Raw genomic sequence first — 21,461 nt, forward strand, 5'->3', positions numbered from 1 at the left:
ATTGCTGATTCTCTTTTATCATCAAAATGTTTCAAACACAAGAAGTCAGAAGGGACTGTGATAGTTTTCTTTGCTCGGTGACTAAAGGCAAGAAATGAGACAAATTAGTCATTGTACAAAAAAGAAAAAAAACAAGAAAAGCTGTCCTATTGGTCCCAAAGTTAGAAAAAAAAAAATAGCAAATGACGTGTGTCACTCATCAACTTTGTCCCTACTGTTTACATAAACACATGTTACTCATACCCTGTTGGCTGGGCTCCGTCCTGCTGAAGAGGAGGATCACATATTGTCCTGGTGTTTAAGCAGAGCAGGTAGACGCACAGGAAGAGAGGGGAAACATGTTTTTTACGACTCTGCTCTGTCTGCTGTTACTGCGGCCTGGCTTCGCCGCTCTAATGAGTTCTCCATTGGACGGGGTAGGTGGAAAGCTGCGGGTGAACAGGAGCACTGCGGTTAGTGATTCCGCTGCTCAGGACTTCTGCAAAGTACATTGAACTCTTCAACTTTAAACTGTTTATCATCCTGTGAAAACCCACGACCTGCCCAGAGTCATGACTGTATTTTACTGGATTTACATGGCAGTGACTTCAAAAAGAAACAAAAGCTCTAAAATAGTTTTGTGTTTTCATTCAGTATTTGGGCTACAGATCTAAATTTGGTTGCACAGGTTTGAAGCTGCTGTGAAGGATCTAAAAATGGTGTTATTGTCTGTGTCCTCTTTAAGCTTTTTCAACACTCCCCCAGTCAAAGAGACATAGTTTCCGCTCCTGGCTCTTCTGATGCCTCAGGTATGTCTCTCTATGGGTTAACTGTAAAAACGGTTTGAAGACTAACAGATAATGTAAAGGGAACAATCTTCTCTCTGTGATGGTGTAAAGAAGTGTAATAGGTACAGTAAAACACCAGTTTATAGTATTTGTAAAACTAACTACAAAAACAGGTACAATACACATAAGCAGATCACTAGTACATGTCTATACAGTGTCTTCCTATTGTTCACAGTGAGTGAGCGGCAGCGACGCTCGGCTCTGATGCCTGATATCACACATCTGGAACTGCTGGTGGTGGTCGGGCCTGATGTGCAGCAGGTCCACAAACAGGATACAGAACGATACATCCTCACCAACCTCAATATTGTAAGTCTGAGCATAACAGTCTACGTTCTGTTGATTGCCATTTGTGTACCTTAAAACAATATCTGGAAAAATGTATTGAAATTTTTACCCAAGCAACATACTTTACATGTTACTTGTGTAAAAAAAATGTACTTTGGGAAAAGTAAAAAGGAGGTCAATTAAAATGTACTTTAGGTAAATGTTAAAGTAAAAATATACATAGAGTACATTTAAAAATGTGATACAGGGTGTCTACAGTATTAGACACCTAAATTAAATGGTTTTCAAGATAATTTTAAACCAATTTTAAGGCTACTTTTGGGACAAATCATGTTTTTCTTATGAAAGCACTGCCGGTAAGTAGTAGTCTATATATGTGGTCCCTTGCAGAGGTATGTCTTATTTAGGAAAATGGTTATTATAATGAGTTTTTCTACATTTTGCCGATGGGTAAGTGCAAGTATAAAGTAAAATAACAGTATCGGATTCAGTGGAAGGTTTCAAGATCTGTAAAATCAGAAATGTGGACATACACACAGAAGAGCTTGACTTATTTTGACAAAAAGAAGTTAAAAGAAGGATAACTGAAATTAAATAAAATGTATGTGATAATTAAGACCTCACAAATTCAAATTTAAGAACATTTAATAACTTCTCAGGAATAATATTTATAAAATTTAAGACATTTTAAAACCTAAGGTAACCTGCAGGCATCCGCTGATATAACTACTCAATTATAGAACATATTTAGGCTACAATCTAAAGGGAATACGTTCATTACCCTATCCACATCACAACGCAGAGCTCTTGTCTCCAAACACACAATTAAATAAGAATTATCTAAAATAAATACAAATTATTATTAGCAATATTTGGCTACTTAAGATGCCACCACTTATAAACAGAGGAAAACATTACCAGAGCAGACAACCAGTTAAAAACTCCACAGCAGCTCCAGCCACAAACACACACGATAGTAATTAGTGGTTGTAGAGTTTTCACAGTTGAGTGTCAGTGTTGTAGCAGACTCACCTGTCTGGAAGTCATTTTGCGAGTCCCACTGCTGGCCTTAAGTTTTTAAGTTGAGACTGTGACAGCAGAAAGGCCCCACACACCTCAGCGAAGGTAACATTTTAGTCTTTAGCATGTTAGCCAGACTTAGCGCGCACCTGTTGGTCACGTATCGCAGGTGTGCTTGATTTGGGTCAGTTAGCACGCTTGACGGGTGGAGGATTAAAACAGTGATTATTTAAAGTCGCAACCTTTGTTTTACCTGTGCCGAGGTACAGTAAAGCTAATGTAACGCTGGTTACTCGTGGCGTTAACCATAAACTTGTAGCTACTGAATTATAAAGCTACTTCAGGGTCGTAACTTGGTCCACTTTAAAGTCCATCTCAACAGAGGGACAACCGAACACCGACGACGATCGTGACACATCACCTCATTATCATATCACTCCGCCAACCTTTAACCTTTACCATAATTACAGGCAAAGTGTCCCATGTTAGGTAGTTCCCTATCTAAATTAAAGAACAGACCACAACATACTGTATGTAGACTAGATGTAGTCACCGTTAATTAGGCCTAAATCATGTAAAGTCTTTTAATAAACCCGAAACGGTCATTTACAATGTAAAACTTCAGAAAATTAAATCTCATTTTACTCTAATCTTAAATTACGTTAAAGTGATAATAATTATAGTATTGTTGTAAGCTGCTGTTCACAAACTACTTGGCCTTGCCCGGTTGTGACTGCACTTCCTCACATGAGGACATGCCATTTTGGGTTTACTTGACCTTAGACCTGTTGTCCTCTTCCGTGGACACTGTTATGTGCCATCTAGTGGTAGTAAGATCAAAATACACTATTCCATGTACAAACAAAATGGCAGCCATCTCTGCGAGGCCAGTCTGCAGCCTATCCTGACACAAAAGTGGACAAGGTCCAAACCTGATCACATTTTATGGCGAAATCGTCTCATTTTAGGATATTGGGACTTAAATATCATTGACAGTGTTTTGTTTTGTTTTTTTCGTTTTTTTTAAATACTTATCGGGTCCTGCTGATCCCAAATAGTTGGGAGAAATTAAAAATGCAAACCAAACAAAAGTTTGGGTCTCAGGAGGATATGGTATTGTCAGTGGGTTCCATAATGGCCCCATTCCAATTGCCTACATGGGTGGGTTTACCCATGGATTAGATTAGATTAGATTAGATTAGATTAGACTAGATTAGATGCGCATTTTGGGCTCATACCCACTCTGTACCCAGGTAGCCGCAGTGTAACCTATGTGGGGCCCACGGGTAAACCCACCCATGTGGGCATGTGGCGTGGACAATCCCATATTCAGCCCACCTATTACCCACATGGGCCCCACATTCAAATGTTGGCTGGGATGTGACTTGTAACTTCTTAAATTTAAACCAACATTATTTACAGCACTTGAAGGCTGAAATAAAGAGTAGCCTAATGAATAAATAATTAATGTAAGTAAAATGTAACACAATTAGAGAGAAAAATCAGTCCACATGTTGTATGTTCAAATGTTTACATAGCCAGACTTATAGGGTACACTGCAATGCTATAGTCCCTTTACACTCTGCACATCCTGAAATATATTCATCTGACTTAAATTTCAATTTCCACCCAGGCCTCAGAGCTGTTGAGAGACATGGCCCTGGGAGCCAACATGAGGGTGCACCTGGTCCGCATGATCATCCTGACAGAGCCAGAGGTAAGTGGCCCCATGTTATAAGTTCAATGTAGAGTAAAGTTCATAAATGAGAAGATTTTAGAAGTAGTATATTAAAACAGTAATCTAAAATTCCTTTAGCTTTTGTGTAATTCAAACCTTCACAGGTACTGAGCTAATGCTGTTTTCCAGAGTGACTCTGAGTGTCAGCAATGGTGGACCAACCTACATATCAGTACCTTACTTTTGTTCCTGTGGTCACTCTTCTAGCCAGAAATCCAAATGTCTCCCAACATTACCTCCTCTCTCAGAAGTGTGTGTGACTGGGGCAGAAGGATAAACCCCCCAAACGATACAGACCCACTCCACGCTGATCTCCTCTTATACATAACAAGGTGTGCCACATGTAGCTGGCTGTATCGTAAACAGAAATTTTCCTAATATTTTATGACTGAACAAACCGTGTTTAACTATATGTCTACCATCACAAACAGATACGACCTGGAGTTGCCTGATGGGAACAAGCAGGTCAGGGGCGTAGCACAGCTGGGTGGGGCTTGCTCCAGTGACTGGAGCTGTGTGATCACAGAGGACACAGGCTTTGACCTGGGGATCACTATCACTCATGAGATTGGCCACAGGTAAAGCAGACACATGGACCAACAGTGAATCTACAATATCTGATTAAAGTTTACATTGCAGCTCATGAACCTTATTAGGTAACACTTTCTTTTACAGGGCTGCATTTTATGAATACTTTCCAAGTTTCCTGGAATTAACGATGTGATTTGGCACTAATTATATGGAAGTAGAGACGGTGTTTAATTGGTGTGCCCTCAACGAATTAATTAAAATGAATCGCTGCTCTGAGTTCACAGTGAGGTAAACATGCAAAAATGTAATGTTTGACAACACGCAGCATACAATTAAACAGGGAAATTAAAGTGTGCAATAATAGATAATAAATATTTATTTGCTTGTATTTGTAAGGAGCTTTTTCTTTATGGACATTCATTTTTTTCCCACATACTTAGCACCAAATGGTATGGCTCATTCTAGGAATTATTAAGAAATAACATTATCGTGCAACACAATCTATAGCTTGGTTAAAAGAATATGGTGAATCACTAAAGAACAGTAACAATACTGGGCCCTGATTAGCAGACAGTTTTTATGAAGCAAATCTTTTGAGTGGAGATTCTCAATAGAGCTGCAATGATTAATCGATTAGATGTCAACTAATAAATTGATCGCCAACTAATTTGATAATTGATTAATCTGTTTTTCTGGAAAAAAAGTCAAATTTCTCTTATTCCAGCTTCTTCAATGTGAAAAAAAAAAAATTCATTCCTCTATGACAATAAGCTGTATGTTGTGGATAAAACAAGACATTTAAGGATGTCATCGTGGGCTTTGGGAAACACTCATCAACATTTTTTAACATTTTCAAACATTTTAAAGACCAAATCTAATCAATTGATAGAGAAAATAACTGAAAGATTAACCATCAATGAAAATAACTGTTAGTTGCAGCTATAATACTTAAGTTTTCATACATTCACTGCAAAATAGGGTGAAAACTTTGAATATTACCACTAACTCGTACATTAAGGTTTCTTAATGATGCATCTCAGTAAATACATCCACAAAATAACATAAATTTAAAACATTTTATATTTAATTTCCTTTCACCCAGTTTTGGAATCAACCATGACGGAGTAGGGAACACCTGCAGCAGGAGTGGGTTCATGATGGCCTCTGATGGAGGCTACAACAGTGTGGATCTGACCTGGTCTCCCTGCAGCAGACAGCAGCTGCTCACATTCTTCAGGTGGGCCAACCTGTTCAGAGCAGCTGTGCATGAAAGTGCCTCTCATTTATCATGCAGACCTGGGACTGTTGAAAGGGCATTTCATCTATAAGTCATTAGTGTTTTCACTTCAGGTTGTTTTAACTGATTCCCCTCTCACATTTTAAGAAAGGTTGATGTAATAATTGGAAGATTTGAAATTGATTAAAATCTGATTGCATCTTAAGTGTATGAACTTAGTGAGTATTTAAGGTACAAAACTGCTGTAGTCTGGACTTGATGATGAGACGTCACTTGTATTTATGTTCCCAGTGAAGGAAAAGCTGAATGTGTGAAGGACCTGCCTGCACTGGGAGGCTCCCTCCAAGACTGGAAGCCTGGTCTGTACTATGGAGTTGATGACCAGTGCCGTATAGCTTTTGGTAGCACTGCAAGAGCCTGCTCTTTCACCAATCCTGACCTGGTATGTTATAGCAGCTTGATGCCACCAGGTGGCATTTCACATCAAAAATATACCACATTTCTAGTCGTTTTTGCAATATTGGTCTCCTTTTCCATCAGCCAGCTTGTCGTGTCCTGTCCTGTCACATTAACCCTGATGATGACAGCTCCTGCAAACGTCTCCTAGTCCCACTGTTGGACGGGACAGAGTGTGCACCTAATCAGGTACTGCTGCATCATCAGTGAGGCCTTCTGGTGCAGTCATTCCCCCATTGAATCATTGAGTGTTATCTACCACAAGAAGGCCCAAGCATGTTTGTTCATGAGGTGCATTCCTTTGTTCCAGTGGTGTCTGAAGGGGCGTTGTGTGTCATCAGATGAGCTCAGCTCGTCTGTGGTGGTGCACGGCTCCTGGTCCAGCTGGTCTGAGTTCTCATCCTGCTCACGGAAATGTGGTGGGGGAATCACTCACCGCACGCGGAAATGCAATAACCCAAGGTAACGAATGGGATGCAAGCGCCAGGCATAGTTAAATCCTGTGACTGTACTTTATGTAATTAGGCTGTTTCAAAGTGTACAACTTTTATATGACTTGCTGAATGTGTGACCGTATGTGTCATGTCTGATTTTCAGACCTGCTTTTGGAGGGAATGACTGTGAGGGACCGGATATTGAAGCTGAACTTTGTCACCAGCAGGTAAGTTCTTACTGTTTGCAGTGGGCCTCCACAGTACAGTAGGTCAATACTATTTACTCAGAGGATCACTGTACCCACAATCGTCCCACTTTTCAATGATCTTTTGTCAGCAGTTTGCAGCCTGCACTCCTGTAACAAGCCTAAAAAAACAAAGGCATTGACAGGATAATTCAAAGAATTAGCAGCAAAGAATTTAAAAGTGAGACTATGAGCTTAAGGCAAAGTGAGGTATTCTCAAAATCAATTTTAGATCAAGAAAAATGTTCTGATTTTGGGGCTGAAGGTGCAAACAGACGCCATTATCAGGCCAGAAAAGTAAAAAAAAGAAAATCATTTTCTGACCACACATGTTGTTGCAGCCATGTGAGAGCACCCAGCTGGATTTCATGGCAGAGCAGTGTTCCCAAACAGACCTCCACCCCCTTTACCTGCAACCACACATTGCTTCCTTCTACACCTGGATCCCTGCTATAGGCTTCGCACAAGGTGGGCCTAAAGATTTTTTTTCCATATATAAATGGTTAAAACCTTTTATCTCTAACATTTCCTTATGTGAGCTCTTCTCATCGTAACCAGGGGACGAGCAGTGCAGATATATGTGCCAGTCGAGAGGAGAGAACTTCATAGTGAGCCGTGGCTCTCAGTTTGTGGACGGGACTCGCTGCGAGCCAGACAGCCCGCCTCCCTTTGGCTCCACAGCTGCTTGTCTCAGAGGGAAATGCCAGGTAAGGAAGAATGAGAAGATGACAAAGCAAATGCAATCTTAGTCTTTCACACTTTAGTTGTACTCTAACCTTTTTAAATGTACTGTTTGTCTCTGGTCAGCTGTTTGGCTGTGATGGTGTGCTGCACTCTGGGAAAGTGATGGATGTATGCGGGGTGTGTGGTGGAGACGGATCTTCCTGCAGTTTGATCTCTGACTCCTACAATGGTGGTCGGGCCAGAGGTAGCAAATTACAGTGTGTAGCTATTTAACACATTCAGTGACAGAAAATGACCCGACAATATTTTTGATGATTGATTACTCATTTAAATAAGACATTTTTCAGATGAAATAAACATAGCTAACTTTAACTTTTTTTTTCTTTTTCTTTTTTTTTTTAAACATTTTTTGAAACTGTCGCTATATCCTGACAGTGACACATGAGACAGATGGTCTGTGAAAAAAATATGTTCCTCTGGCTCCTCCTAGTGCTCCTATTGGCCTAATTGCAAGAGCCTGAATGAAAATAACCAACCAGAGCTGAGGAGTCTCTAACACAGCTGTCAATCACAGCTGCGACTGCGTTCAAACTGTCAAACTAGGCAGCGCTGATCAAATATTAATCAAGATTGTGTCATTGCATTGCCTTTGTCTCGCCTTAGATGTTTTCAGAAACATATTTTAGTGTACTGTTTAGCTGTAAAATGAGAATGTTTGTGACCCCGGCGGCCATGTTGGAAAAAGTTGAGACAAAACAAAGCACCACCCACTGGCCACATCACAAACTCTCTCATTTTACAACTCAACAGTCACTAAAATATGTTTCTGAAAACATTTGAGGTGAGAAATAGGCATTACAGTAATAGAATATTGATTTATTTTTGATAAGCACAGCCTAGTTTGACAGTTTGACTGCAGGTCTGGAGAATGACTGACATGACTGACAGCTGCGTTAGGGGCTCCTCTGCTTTCATTGGTTGTTTTCTTTCAGATGCAATGGATATTTGGAACAAGAATGGAGGGGAACATGATTTTTTTTCCCACAGATTATCCGGCTTTTGTCCTACTTTCAGGATTTAGTGACAGTTTAAGCAAATGTGACAAAAGTTACTTTTCTAAAAGTTACCAATTGTAGCTTTAACTGCAAAAATAATCAATAGGTTCATTAGTAAGCAGCCCTAACTCCTGTATTACCTTCCATGAGTTATGATTAAGTGCTTTCTGTTTCAGAGTACACAACCTTCCTCACTCTGCCAGTGAATGCCACACAGGCTCATATTGTCAACACGGCACCTCTGTTCACTCATATGGGTGAGCGTCATCACTTTACCAGAGATTTATGTTTTTTCCAAAATGGTTAACAGGATCTAAAACTCTAAAACTTTTTGGCATTTGTGTCCGCAGCTGTAATGTTTGGGGGTAGATACATTGTGTCTGGGATGGGAAGCATGGCACTGAATATGACCCATCCCTCCCTGCTGGATGATTATCGCTTAGACTACCGTCTCCACCTGACCCCTGACCTTTTGCCTGAGATGGAGGAGCTGCTGCTGCCAGGGCCGCTGTCAGAAGAGATAAACATACAGGTCAGGAGAGAAAAACTGTCATTTTTTAAATTCTTTTGGTGGGCTTTCTTCAACTTTTGAAAACTGAAAACTTCAGCAATCACGTATTACATCTTTATACAATGTTAAGAATAATCAAGTGCAGAAATCAAGTCGTAAAACTGTGCAGCATCTGACATTTATAATTATTTTTGCCTTTGTCAGGTCTATCGCAAATATGGAAAAGAATACGGAGAGAAAACGAATCCAAACATTAGCTACCAGTTCTACGTACCAACCAGAAACAGTGACTTGATGGGCATTACACCAAAAGGGAAATGGGCTTTCTTCACAACACCCTGCTCTGTCTCCTGTGGATCAGGTAAGAGCCTGTTAATCACTAACCATATCAAAAGGCACAAATAGAATACCTAGCATGTCATTATAAATTCACAGGCTGATTGCACATTTTAGCCTTAGCACTCTTGTTTTATGAGCAAGTGGGTTTTACAAATGAGACGAGGCATTTGTATAATAATGTGCAGCAATACTGACCTTTTAAAGAAGCTTTTATCCCATCCTTAATGTGTCTCTCTATTATGAGGGTACTGCAGTGTTGAATATGCCAAATTTATTTTGTCATTGTTCCGATCGCAGATGTTTTCATTAGCAAATGTCCACTGAAATGATTAACTGTGCATACATGCAGTTTTGTGGGGTGAACGGCCCTCCCTAAGCTACTTTCTTTCTACAGGTGTACAGAGGCACGTATCTATCTGTATAGATGAGGATACCAACAACCATTTGGAGGAACACAACTGTGAAACACCTCCTCCACCTGTACCGCTCCACACAAGCTGTCAGCTCTCACCCTGTCCCCCCAGGTTAAGTTCATACTGTTTTCCTCCTTTGGACTAATAGACAGCTCAGTACAAATGGTTATACATGAATAATTTATTGTTTCACAGGTGGGATACGGGGGTGTTTGGGCCCTGCAGTGCCTCCTGTGGTGGAGGAGAGAGAGTGCGTCCTGTAAGATGTGTTCAGAAAGATGGAGCCAGTGTGGTTAAGGTTCCTGATTCTGAATGCTCAGCTGACACAGCTCCGAATACTGTTGAAAAATGTAACCTGCAACACTGCCCTGCCAGGTATGCAGTATGCAGTTAGGTATTTATTGATTACCATGAGTGCATGGGTTAAATAAATTCCTATGACCACAGAATATGAAGATATTTTTCACGAGTTTGAAAACTAACTTATGTGTTCACAGATGGCATGTGTCAGAGCCAGGGGAGTGCTCAGCAGTGTGTGGGCCAGGGGAGGCAAAACAAGTTGTGTCATGCATCCAGCCAGAGAATGGTCAGGATGTTGAAGTGGATCAGAGCTTTTGTTTGTTGCAGATCAGACCACCTGATTCTGTGCCCTGTGTGACTGATGTTTGTCCCATTGGTTGGGAATCTAAGGGAGAGGTAAAGCAGAAAATAACTAAAATCTCCCTCTTAATTCAAAATGTGAAGTGTGTCTAAACAGTCTTTCTTGACCAGGAACAGGCCTTGCTGAAGTCTGGGGTGTCGCCACGCTCCAGACAGGCCCCTGTGTATGTCTGGAGTCCTGTTATCAGCCAGTGCTCAAAAACCTGTGGCAATGGTAAGTTAAGAAATATAATCGCTATCACTCAGAAACAGTAAGTCCTCGTAGAATAAGGTCAGTCAAAGCCTCATGCTTGTACAGGAACCCTGCAGGTGTGGTTCTCCTGCATGGACCACCAGACCAGACTGAGGATGACTGACGTCCACTGTGATGCTTCTACCAAACCTCTTCCTCAGTCTGAGAGCTGCAACACATCTCCCTGCCCCCCCGTGTGAGATATTATACTTAGCATGCATATAGCATAGTACAATCTCATATTTGTCTTCAGCGTGAAATTTAAGGTGTGTTGTTTGAAATAAGGGTTTGAAAATTACAGCACCCAAATATTTTTTCCAACAAACAGGTGGCGCTCAAAGCAAGGAGTCTGCAGTGTAACGTGTGGAGGAGGGGTGGCCAACAGGGTGCTGTACTGTGCCAGAGAAACAGAAGGGGAGGAGGAGGAGGTGGTGGAGGATTCAGAGTGCAGTGACTTTCCCAAACCCACAGCAGTGGTTTCATGTAACGACCACAGCTGCCCGGCAAGGTGAATCACAGACAAATACTCACACACGTCTGAAATTAATTCTTGCACAGGCAAAAAAAAAAAAAGATTTAAAAACCTCTGTTATTCATCCAGGTGGAAAGTATTCAGCACATCGCCCTGCTCAGCATCCTGTGATTTGGGTGTAGCTCAGAGGACCGTATCTTGTGTCCAGTTTGTCCAAGGCAAGGAGAGCATGGTGCCGGAGGAGAGCTGCCGGGAAGCTGTCAAACCTGCCACCACAGTGCCCTGCCTGGTGCAGGTGTGCACCTTTAGGTGGGAGGTGAAACCATGGAGCCAGGTACATTTCACAGGAGACACATGGACTGGAATATGATGATCAGCTTGGACTGATTAACTGTTAAGTCTACTGAGTGAAAGTGAATAGACAACTACTTTGATAAGCTATTAATAATTTAAATCATCTCTCAAGCAGAAATATATGTCTGCTTCCAGCTTCTCAAATATGAGGCTTTACTGTTTCTACTGTGTTTATTATTATATTCAGACATTTTATACAGAAAATGATTGAGTCATTGAAGAAATTATTGTCAGATTCATAATCACTGAAAATAATCACTAGTTGCAGCCCACATAATAAGGCCAAAATAATAAAATGAGACACAATGAGTGGAAATGTGAAATAAATTATACTATAATATATTAGCTGTTATACCATTGGTAAAAATCTAAACATTATAACTGCAAACAGTACCTGAAGTAACACACTTGGGCTTTTTCTTGTTATTGAATTTACGTGATTTATTACTGTCTTCAATATTAAGCAATCATCCCATTTTAAAGCACCATGATGATGGTTTTGCATGTTTTTGGCCACTTCCTTCAAATTACATCTACTTTACAACATAGGTAGTCATTATACAAACCTGTTTACTGTGTTTTTGAAGTATAAATGTTATTGTTCCACCATCCCAGACATCAAGTAGTTTCCATTTATTAGCACAGTCTTGAAACTTGCATGAGGTGTGTGATTCATCACAGTGAGCAAGTCCACAATCATTTTTTGTTGAGGTAATGCGGTGAAGACTTTCCGAACCAGTCTGCTCTTATTCATTACCATGCAGTGATAATGTAACACTGACAAAAAGTATTGAAGATTTTTACTGTATGGGAATAACTGATACCTATTGATGTCTGGAACTGGAGAAAAAGTCTTATAATTATACATAGCTTCTTATTAAAGTGTTTAGTTTGCAGACACGGGGCTGTGGCCCTTTAAGAGCAGTTGCTTTCCTCAGAACTCCGCTCCTTATTCCGAGAAAAGCAACCCCATATTTACCTGTTACGCTTCTTTCTCTTCTGTTATGTGAGTCCTGTTTATTGTGTGTATCTTCCTTATCTAGTGTTCAGTGCCCTGCGGCTACGGGATCCAGTCTAGAGCTGTGTCCTGCATGGGCCCCTCAAAGCCGGACCCCCTCAGCCCTCTGCTTTGTATGCACATGCCTAAACCCATCACCATCCAGGGCTGCTACACGGGCAGCTGCGGAGACATGCCACCCACCTCAGATGCTACTACTGCAGTGATGCCACAGCACCCACTGGACCATCCTTCTTTAAGTCCAACAGAGGCAGTCACCATCCCACAGGCCACTCAAATGACCACCCCAACCCCTAAACCCAGTCAGTACACATTGACTACCCATTCTCAGGCGGAGCTGAAGGCAGCTGCAGGATTATCATTACAGTGTGTGCTTCTTACCAGGTGCATGTGGGCAGCTACTCCTGGAGGAGTCTGGCGTGGTGGACTTAAAAGACGTGACTGGTCGTTGCATGGTATCCATAGGTCGACCCCTGGATGAGGTCATTAATATTAAAGTGGAATCTGGCTCCTTGAACTGCAGAAAGAGTAAGTTTTGTCAGACACATGTCCTATGTTGTGACTATAGCAGCTATACAAACATCTGTCACTGTGTGCGTGTGTTTCCACAGAGGAGTATGTTGCATTTTTCGACCGACTGGCATTTGTGAGGAAGTGCGAGCAGGTAGCAGGCAGTGAACTGACCACCAGAACCAACGTCTTGCTGGTGCGTCAAAACCTGCTCACCCCAGGGGCCGGGGTTGTGTTTACCTTCAGTTCGCAGAAAAACACGAAGAAGAGCCACCATCAGGGTAAGAGTGCTTGTGTGGTCAGCACACGCAGAGCTGGGGGGTGAGTTGAAGGTTGTTTTTTTTTTTTAGTTTTCAGACCGCTAACACATCCTACATCTCAAAACTTTGGATGAAAGATGGCTTTGCTTGCTTTTTGGAATGGATGCAAGTGTAGGTGACCTGAGCCCAATGTGTGAGCCTATTGCAACATAAAGATTCAAAACTGGATCTGGAGAGGTGTATGCAATATTGTGAACACTTGCACAGTCTAATGCAATCCAATACAAAACTCTGCAATAAATACAGTGAAGCTGAAAATATTGCCAAGTTTAAAATGCTCCTTCCTTGTCGTGACTGTCAGTAGAGCTGCAACAGTTAGTTGATTCATTAATTAATCGACTGACAGAACAAGAATCAATCATTAAGTAATTTTTTTATGCAAAAATAGTATAAAACTTGTGTTTTCAACCTCTTAAATATGAATTTCCTGTGTTTTCTGCTTAATATCATAGAAAACTGAATACCTCTAGGTTATGGACTGACAAAACAAGACATTTAAAGGCATCATCTTGGATTTTTAGAAACTGAGATGGACATTTTTTACCATTTTTTCTGACATGTTTAGACCAAACGAATAATCAATTAACTGAGAAAATAACAGGCAGATTAAATGATTATGAAAATAATTGTTAGTGGCAACCCTAATTGTCAGAGTGGCGTTGATTCAGCTACAATAGGTTAAATTGTGACGTTCTGTGCTTTTACTTTGTCACCTTCACCTATGAAGTTGGAGATGACAACATTTTAACATTTTAAACTGCCTAAAAATTGACTTAAGTTGATTCAGCACCTGACCAGATTTGTACTAATCGCCTAATATGATACTAATTACCTGGTTGTTGCATTTGACCATACAGGTGTTAAGGATGTTTTGTTGGGATGAACTGTACCGTGTCTATGCTCCACAGATTGTGACATCCAGCTGTTTTCCCCAGCTGGTGTCTTTGAGAATCCAACAACATCCAACACCAACCACACCTGTCGAGTCCTTATCAACGCCCCTCCCTCAGTCAAGATCAGAATCCAAGCGCTGCACATAGGATTAGTATTCAACTCCACCAACTCCCAGTCTACATACATCATGGTGCGGACCAGCTTTAACATGCATTGTTTCAGTATGCTGCACAAGTGTGAGGGTAATGACTGCTGCTCTGTTTTGTCTTGTGTTTCTTGTACAGATCCGGGACATGGATGTCTTAAAGACCAATGTGTTTAAAGGCCAGCAGCTGTTTCAGTGGCACTCCTCTGGAAATATGGCTGAGATTGAATTTCATGGACACTACCTGCATTCCAAAGGGAGCTTCCGAGCTGAATATGCCTTTATGCGTCTTTGATACCAAATATTCTGTATTTTCAGGAACTAACAAGTTTCACTATATTGAAATGTATGTTTTACATTTCTTTAGTTAAGGTCAAGTGTGTAGGATTCCATAGAGTCTGCCATGTTGTTTCTACAGTGGCCCAGAGCGGACAGACCAAACACTGGCTCTAGATAGGGCCATTTCATTTGTGTTTTCACATCAGCCACTGTAGTTCTCCCACACACTTGGCACGTAAGTTTCAGTTAGTTGCAATCTGTAACCTCACCACTAGATGCCACTAAATCCTACACACTAGACATGAAATACTTGTGTTTTTGTAACAGCCATAAACTTCTAGCCATTAACCTCTATTAAGCTAAATACTTTCTTCTGGTTTTCATTCCTATACGTTGATCATTTTTACCTGATATAAATAATAAACAAACCAAAGCACTCAATATCTTTAAGTCAAGTGAGAAGTATCATTCTACACCAGGGACTAGAAAAGTATAAATAAAGAAAAATATATACTATTACAGTAGGCAAATTTTGTTGTTTGATAGTTTATATATAACACAACATAATAAAATATAGAATTTCCATCATAAAGAATTGCTTCTCATCACATATGCAGTCACACATTGCACTTCCCACAATCCCTTGATAACAGGTTTCCCCCTCGGCTCCAGCACACTCAGTACATTGTGCGGTTATGTCAGTGTGGCGCTCTGCCACTGACTCCGGCACCGCTTCAGTTCCAGCTCCCGTACAGCCTGGCGGGACACTAACACCAACGCCAGGCTCCTGTGTGGGATCACTGCTTGGCTGTGGCTGTGTCTTCCAGGAGAGCTCTCATGTCCAACAGAGCATCCTCTACAGCCTGGGCAAACTTGGCAGCGTTGGTCTCGTCACAGCTGTTGAAGGCCGTGATGGCGATGTTGATGTGCTCGTCCATGGGATTGTAACACACTCCGTAGCCATCTGGCACCATTGGACCAAAGCACATCACACAGTCTGTCTTGGAGCCAACCTGGACATGGGGATGGCAGAAATGAGGGCAAGCAAACAAATATGACGGAAAAATAATCATTTGCTCAGCAATAATAGACTTGATTTTCTAAAATACAAATATACCTGGCTGGTGAGCAGATTATAATGGTTCGCCACAGCAAATGAGGTATCCATGAATATCTCAGGCATGGAGGTCAGGTCTTCAATACTCAGCATCCTTAGCCCGAGGAGGTGTCTATCTATGGCTTGTCCATGAATTGCCTAAAAAAACAGAAAAGTTAAATGTGTAGAACTGAAATTAATCAGATGGTGTAATGGAACTAAGATTTTTTATGTTGATCAACTCCAGCTCTTACATCATACGTGCTCTGCTTATGTGTCTCAACAGCTTTTTGCAGCAGCGCCAGCCTCTCTGTGTTCTGTTGGGAACATTTACTGCTCAGTCAGACAGCTTACATGCCTTAAATCATACATTTATTGTAAAACTCTAGTGGTTTAAAAGTACCTGTTTAGCTGGGTCTTGCATTGCCTCGACAAATTTTAATGAGTCTGCAGTGGTTACACGGATTGCATCTGTTCGCCCATATTTGAACATACGTAACGATGCACTCTCATATGTGGAGCAGCAAATATTATACATCCTGGAATTCAAAAACAGCACACAGGATATATAATATTATTAAACAAGATGTGGTTCAGTAGGTGACTTTTATAAAAAATTAAATTTTGTCATATTTGCTGAAACACTCACTACATCCTGACAGCAGTACGTGAGACAGATCATCTGTGAAAAAAATCATATTCCTCTGCCTCCCCCTGTGGCTTCTAATGGGATTACAAGAATCCTTTGTGCCTGAATGAAAACAACCAATCAGAGTCAGGAGAGTTTTCTAACACACGTCAATCACTGCTAGTGCACACGCTGCACTGCCAACAACATTGTACATGTCAAACACTGCCTTCTCTGACATCAGAAGCACTACAAGAAGGTAAATAATTTTGTCACAAATTATCTGTCTCATACACTACTGTCAATAAACAGTGACTGTTTAAGTAAATATGAAAAAAAGTTATTTATTTGTCTAAAAGTTACCGTCTGTCCATCTCCAAATCATTTTCAACTACAGAAAAGGGATTTCTTACCTGAAGTAGGCCAGTTGAAACGCCATTTGCACAAAAGCATCCGGACTCAGCTCATGTTTCTTTGGCACCTTTTTTCCAAAATGTGAAAACATGAGCACCTTCACATCTAAGTCATGCACCATTCTGGTTAAACAAAGAAAAAAGTGAGTTAAACAAAATGTCTGACATCAATGAGGAGCCAATAATCATAATAACTGCACTTTACATACATGTTCATATTTTGCTTTGCTTTCTCAATGTCTCTCTTGACTTCAGGTGTAATGTTAAATCGCAGTTTCAGAGGCATAGGCAGGGGAACCATGGGAGAGCGTACTATTTCATTTCTCTGCCTGTTGAGACAATATGACAGACTTAGTCCATTTGAAAATGGGGACAACACTCATCCAAAATTGGGAGGAAACTTACATGTATTTAACAACAAAATCGATGAGAAACACAATGGGTGGACCCTCGGCCGGTGCGTGTTCATACACTAGTCCACATGTGCCATCTTCACCAACAATGAACTGAGGACAGTTGATAAGCACATTCAATTTCTTCACCACCACTGCAGTACTTAATCATTTTTTAATGTTAAGTCATTTGTCTCAAACGGACCTGTATTGTCTTGTCAAACCAGCGATTGCCACTGTTCCAGCGAGCTCCTCCTCCATGCAGCATCTGTGCAGCCACACGGCTCTGGTACAGCTCGTCTGACACACGTGGCATCGGGGCATCCAGACAAACTGTGAAGATACTTTTCTGGATGGCACGGACTGACTCCTTATTTGTCTTATCTGAAGAGGAATATAACCGCCTTTAAGATCACATTTTTCCACAACAGATTTTCTCACAAATAGTCTAGATTCTTCAGCGAGATTGATTTTACATAGAGAATAAATCTATTGATGATGAGCTTTTTCTTGCAAGCTTTTGTCTCTGCTGTGCTCACCCTTAATCAGATTGTTATAGGCTTTTCCCCAGGTGTTGCGGTGCTGTGATGTGAGGATGCCAATCGGCTCCTTGTTAGTCTGCAAAGATGAATTCCAGATCTTCTCCAACTGCATGTAAATCTGGTCTACTGTCAGCGGGGTGCCATCGCTGTGATACACATCCAAGACAAAGAACTGGAAAGAAAGGCCAGGTCAGGTTAGATCAGCCACAGATCCAGTATTGCACCAATGACAATGAGATTACAAAATCAGTTTCTATTGAAATGTCTAGAAGGAGAAGAACAGCAGTGCCATCTAGAGTACCTGGAAGTTGTGGACCACAGTGATATGAGTGATAGGTTTTTTCCCGATGGTGTGATTTACAACAGTATCTCTCTTGGGACCAGGGACGCGGCAGGAGGACAGGATCTGGTAGTACTGGTCCATGCACAACGGCTTCCCACTCAGGTACTCTATAGGCAGGGTATCACTATGACACAGCATGTCACGTTATACATTGGCAGTTTTGTAAACCAACTGAAAATCATGGTGTTCACAAGCTCTCTGTAAACAGTGTGATAATTGTATTAGTGTCGGGCAAACTCACGTGTCGATCATTTTTTTAAATTCCAAAACTCCTGCAATCAGTTTGGCAGCAAACCTGCACAGAAGACATCATTGTGTGTTATTGAGAAAAATATGATGATTCTATAGCTTGTTTTAATGTTCAAATGAGTGGTGAACAGACCACACAACATTGAGTTATCAGTAGTCAGCTCTGAATAGAGATATTTACAAGTATGACCTACTAGTGCCACTGCCTACTGTACCTGGCACACTTCAAACTCACACTGGATTCAGTGGAGTTTTCCTCTTTGGGGCCACTGCGCTCACTGCATATCCCATGGGTCACAGTAGTCAGAAACAGCTGAGCAATGCTATGAGCGCCCAAAGTGCTTTAAATAGCTAGCATGTGGAGGCAAGGTCGGCTTGAAACTCCTGTTTCAAATGAGCTTGTTTATACTACACTTCAACACGATGTAAATCACTTTTGCAAACACCTTTATGAGTGTGCTTAGAACTAGACAAGTGAGGTTTTTAACTGATATTATGGGAACCCAAGGAATATACACAGCAACACATTAGAGGTACTGGTGCTTCTTTTTTGGGACCATTTGTTTCATAAGATAAACAGCTAAGTTACTGACGATCCCAGTTTCTCACCTCATCTGTCCTTGTCGATCTTGGAAATGCATGCGAGGCAGGACAACCCCTGGGCTGGTGTAGACCGCCACTGGCATACGGCAGTCTAGATAGGCTGACTGCATCCACCACTCTGACAGCTACACAATACAGTGGTCAGAAAGCAGGCTATATTATGCCTTTATACATTTTCCCATTGCTTGTACAGATTAAAGACTTAAAGCGAAATATTCAGCTAAACACACAGATATCTACCCAGTTGTCTGTCTTGCGTGCCCGTCGCTCCAGGCTTTTCTGCAACCTTTCTCCAACACCACCCTTGAGGAACTCATTCACCAGCTGTCGGGTGTGGTCCAGCTCTTCCTCGCTGACAATGGGCTCCAGAGCGGCCAGGTATCGCTCACATGTCTGCTTCAAGGGTGGCACAGGCAGCTTCGGTAAACCCTTCTGGTCCACCAGTGACCTCTCTGGGATCTGTGTCACTGGTCTCACCAGGCGACATGGCTTCACCATGCCAGGCCGCAGCTGGAAGACATGGTGTTAATAAGCACAACTCTCCTTTGCTGTTCATACAGTGAACAATAATGTCTAACACTAAGAAAGTGTCACAACTGTTCTTTTGTCAGCAAGGATGGATTACTGAATGGGCCTACCAGGCACAGGCCCAGGGGCCCGAAGTGTAAGGACCCCCTCCTGGCCTTCACCTGCAAAATGTAACTCAAATTGATAGGAACTGACCAGGACTCAAAATGACCACAAAGGGACATAAAAATGACCACAACGAGATACAAAAGAACTACAGAAGGGGAAAACCACCACAAAGTGACACAAAGCAACCAAAAAATGACACAAAATTAACTCAAAGAGACACAAAACCACAAAAAGATGTACAAGGACAACAAACAGATGCAAAATAACAACGACAAAAAAGACAAAACCACTACAAAGTCTGTGTGTCTCGCTCCTGTGTATGAGAGGTAGGGTGTCCTTTTACATATCTGTGCCCAGGGGCCCATCATAACCTTGCCATGTTCTTCAGATATTTTAACTAACTACACTGGAATACTGTAGGCTCGCTACCTTTCTATTAAAGTCAAAGTGTGTAGTGATAATTTCACAAGTCAAACCAGGAGATTAACTGGATTTAAGAGCTGACTGATGCTGTCTCGTGAATCCAGGTGTCGACATCTTGTAAGTGTATGCAACTGAAGCCTCGAGTAAAACGAATGGGTTAATTAAGAACGTGATTTAGTGTCGTTAACAAGATTGTTAATTATTTGCAAAGCCATATCGTTTACAGTGTGGTGAGTAAAACTGTGAAAATTGACACCAAAACAACTGGGCAAGGCAGTCATACTATTTGAGTGGACGTGCTGGTCTCCACTCTGCCAGCTTATAAATAGAAGGTTGACACAGCTGAACCTTGGAAATGGTGGCTAAAATAAACACATGAAAAGCAAGATGCGTGCCCTCATGCTGACTGGCTGTTATCAATACTGAGTCGTTATCTGATACAGTGATGATAAGATTTAAAAATAAATGTGGGTGGAATCTCTTCAGATTAATCACAAAGTGGGAAAAGGAGTGATTGAATGAAAGTAGTGATATAAATCACTGACATTTATGAATAGATTGTTTTATTTGTGCCAGGCTTCTAGGATACACTGACGAACTTCCGGTAGACGCTTTCAAAATAAAACGCTATGACAACTGTGTGTTGCTGCGTTGTTTTTATTAATTTATGCTACAGCAGAGATTATAAGGAGAATGATAACAATGAGTGGGGACTCTATATCGAATAAAACTACTATGATATTGTTTCTTTTGGTGTCATTGCACGGCAGCATGCGCAGCAAATGTTAAGCTAACTGTTATGCTAGCGGCAAAGCTAAGCTAATGTTATGCATAATGTCACACAGCGGGGCTGCTAAATGGCGCTCTACATTAACACCGTTTCATACCAGAGAGCACACCAGCAGCCTGCTGCGGTGAGACATAAGTTATATTTTAACTTATCATTGCCATATATTTGCTGTCCCGTACAGCGCCCCACCCCCTTCGCCCGTGCTGATGCCGTACAAACAAACGTTACGTTGCTGTGTTTGTTATTACGCACTTAAAATACATGTAGACTGAAAAAGTAATGCACTCACCGCGGCCTTGACTAAAACGCCCAGCATGTTGTCAAACAGACGCGCTAAAGTATTTGGCTGTCCCGGGAATATAGATGGGAAACCCTCGGGCAGTCATGTCTCAAGGACAAGCACACCGTGTGTTCTCGGCTATCCGCCCCCCTCGGACCCGACGAGCAAAGACAACTGCGGGCTCTCCACTAACACTCTGTTTGCCCAGGTGGAGTTTAGTGCATGCGTGCCTGCTGCTGCTGCTGCAAAAGCATCTGACACAAAATCTTTCAGCGATAACAAGCTGCCTCATTTCTTTATACTATTTAATTAATTAGAAGAAATAATAGATTCCAGCGATCCATACGAGCCATTAATAAACTATTATCTTTTCATTTTAGTTATGGCAGAGTCGTGAATTATAG

The 21,461-nt window shown here is 41.4% G+C and overlaps 2 protein-coding genes across 2 annotated transcripts; one reads left to right on the top strand and one right to left on the bottom strand.

The window, feature by feature from the left end:
* The first annotated feature begins 226 nt into the window (after positions 1-226).
* On the top strand, positions 227-15,101 carry adamts13 (ADAM metallopeptidase with thrombospondin type 1 motif, 13). Its single transcript, XM_033619946.2, has 29 exons — positions 227-416; positions 725-788; positions 1,003-1,136; positions 3,769-3,852; positions 4,081-4,205; positions 4,305-4,451; positions 5,507-5,641; positions 5,933-6,083; positions 6,182-6,286; positions 6,408-6,559; positions 6,695-6,758; positions 7,118-7,244; positions 7,335-7,483; positions 7,584-7,704; positions 8,692-8,772; positions 8,866-9,047; positions 9,231-9,387; positions 9,760-9,889; positions 9,974-10,153; positions 10,276-10,474; positions 10,550-10,652; positions 10,737-10,866; positions 10,999-11,178; positions 11,272-11,476; positions 12,540-12,816; positions 12,899-13,042; positions 13,126-13,305; positions 14,253-14,428; positions 14,523-15,101. The coding sequence occupies exons 1-29, from the start codon at positions 339-341 to the stop codon at positions 14,676-14,678; spliced, it is 4,116 nt and encodes a 1,371-aa protein (XP_033475837.2). The 5' UTR covers positions 227-338; the 3' UTR covers positions 14,679-15,101.
* A 91-nt stretch (positions 15,102-15,192) lies between these two features.
* Positions 15,193-21,244, bottom strand: LOC117252783 (carnitine O-acetyltransferase). Its single transcript, XM_033619949.2, has 14 exons — positions 21,067-21,244; positions 19,169-19,438; positions 18,935-19,053; positions 18,318-18,371; positions 18,035-18,200; positions 17,731-17,905; positions 17,397-17,575; positions 17,205-17,305; positions 17,009-17,128; positions 16,800-16,922; positions 16,162-16,297; positions 16,013-16,075; positions 15,780-15,917; positions 15,193-15,675 (listed from the first exon to the last, which is right to left on the bottom strand). The coding sequence occupies exons 1-14, from the start codon at positions 21,091-21,093 to the stop codon at positions 15,460-15,462; spliced, it is 1,887 nt and encodes a 628-aa protein (XP_033475840.2). The 5' UTR covers positions 21,094-21,244; the 3' UTR covers positions 15,193-15,459.
* Between the last annotated feature and the right edge of the window lie 217 nt (positions 21,245-21,461).

Source organism: Epinephelus lanceolatus, chromosome 9 (genome assembly GCF_041903045.1).
Source record: "Epinephelus lanceolatus isolate andai-2023 chromosome 9, ASM4190304v1, whole genome shotgun sequence".
In the NCBI taxonomy this organism is placed as follows: Eukaryota; Metazoa; Chordata; class Actinopteri; order Perciformes; family Serranidae; genus Epinephelus; species Epinephelus lanceolatus.

Excerpts from the sequence above, each read along its gene's own strand:
- LOC117252783 (XM_033619949.2), bottom strand. The coding sequence starts at position 21,093 with ATGCTGGGCGTTTTAGTCAAGGCCGCG. Across the intron at positions 18,372-18,934 it reads GATCGACAAGGACAGATGAG|GTTTGCTGCCAAACTGATTG; the intron begins GTGAGAAACTGG and ends TCTTCTGTGCAG. Across the intron at positions 16,298-16,799 it reads TTTCAACTGGCCTACTTCAG|GATGTATAATATTTGCTGCT; the intron begins GTAAGAAATCCC and ends TTTGAATTCCAG.
- adamts13 (XM_033619946.2), top strand. The coding sequence starts at position 339 with ATGTTTTTTACGACTCTGCTCTGTCTGCTGTTACTGCGGCCTGGCTTC. Across the intron at positions 789-1,002 it reads TGGCTCTTCTGATGCCTCAG|TGAGTGAGCGGCAGCGACGC; the intron begins GTATGTCTCTCT and ends TATTGTTCACAG. Across the intron at positions 6,560-6,694 it reads CGGAAATGCAATAACCCAAG|ACCTGCTTTTGGAGGGAATG; the intron begins GTAACGAATGGG and ends TCTGATTTTCAG.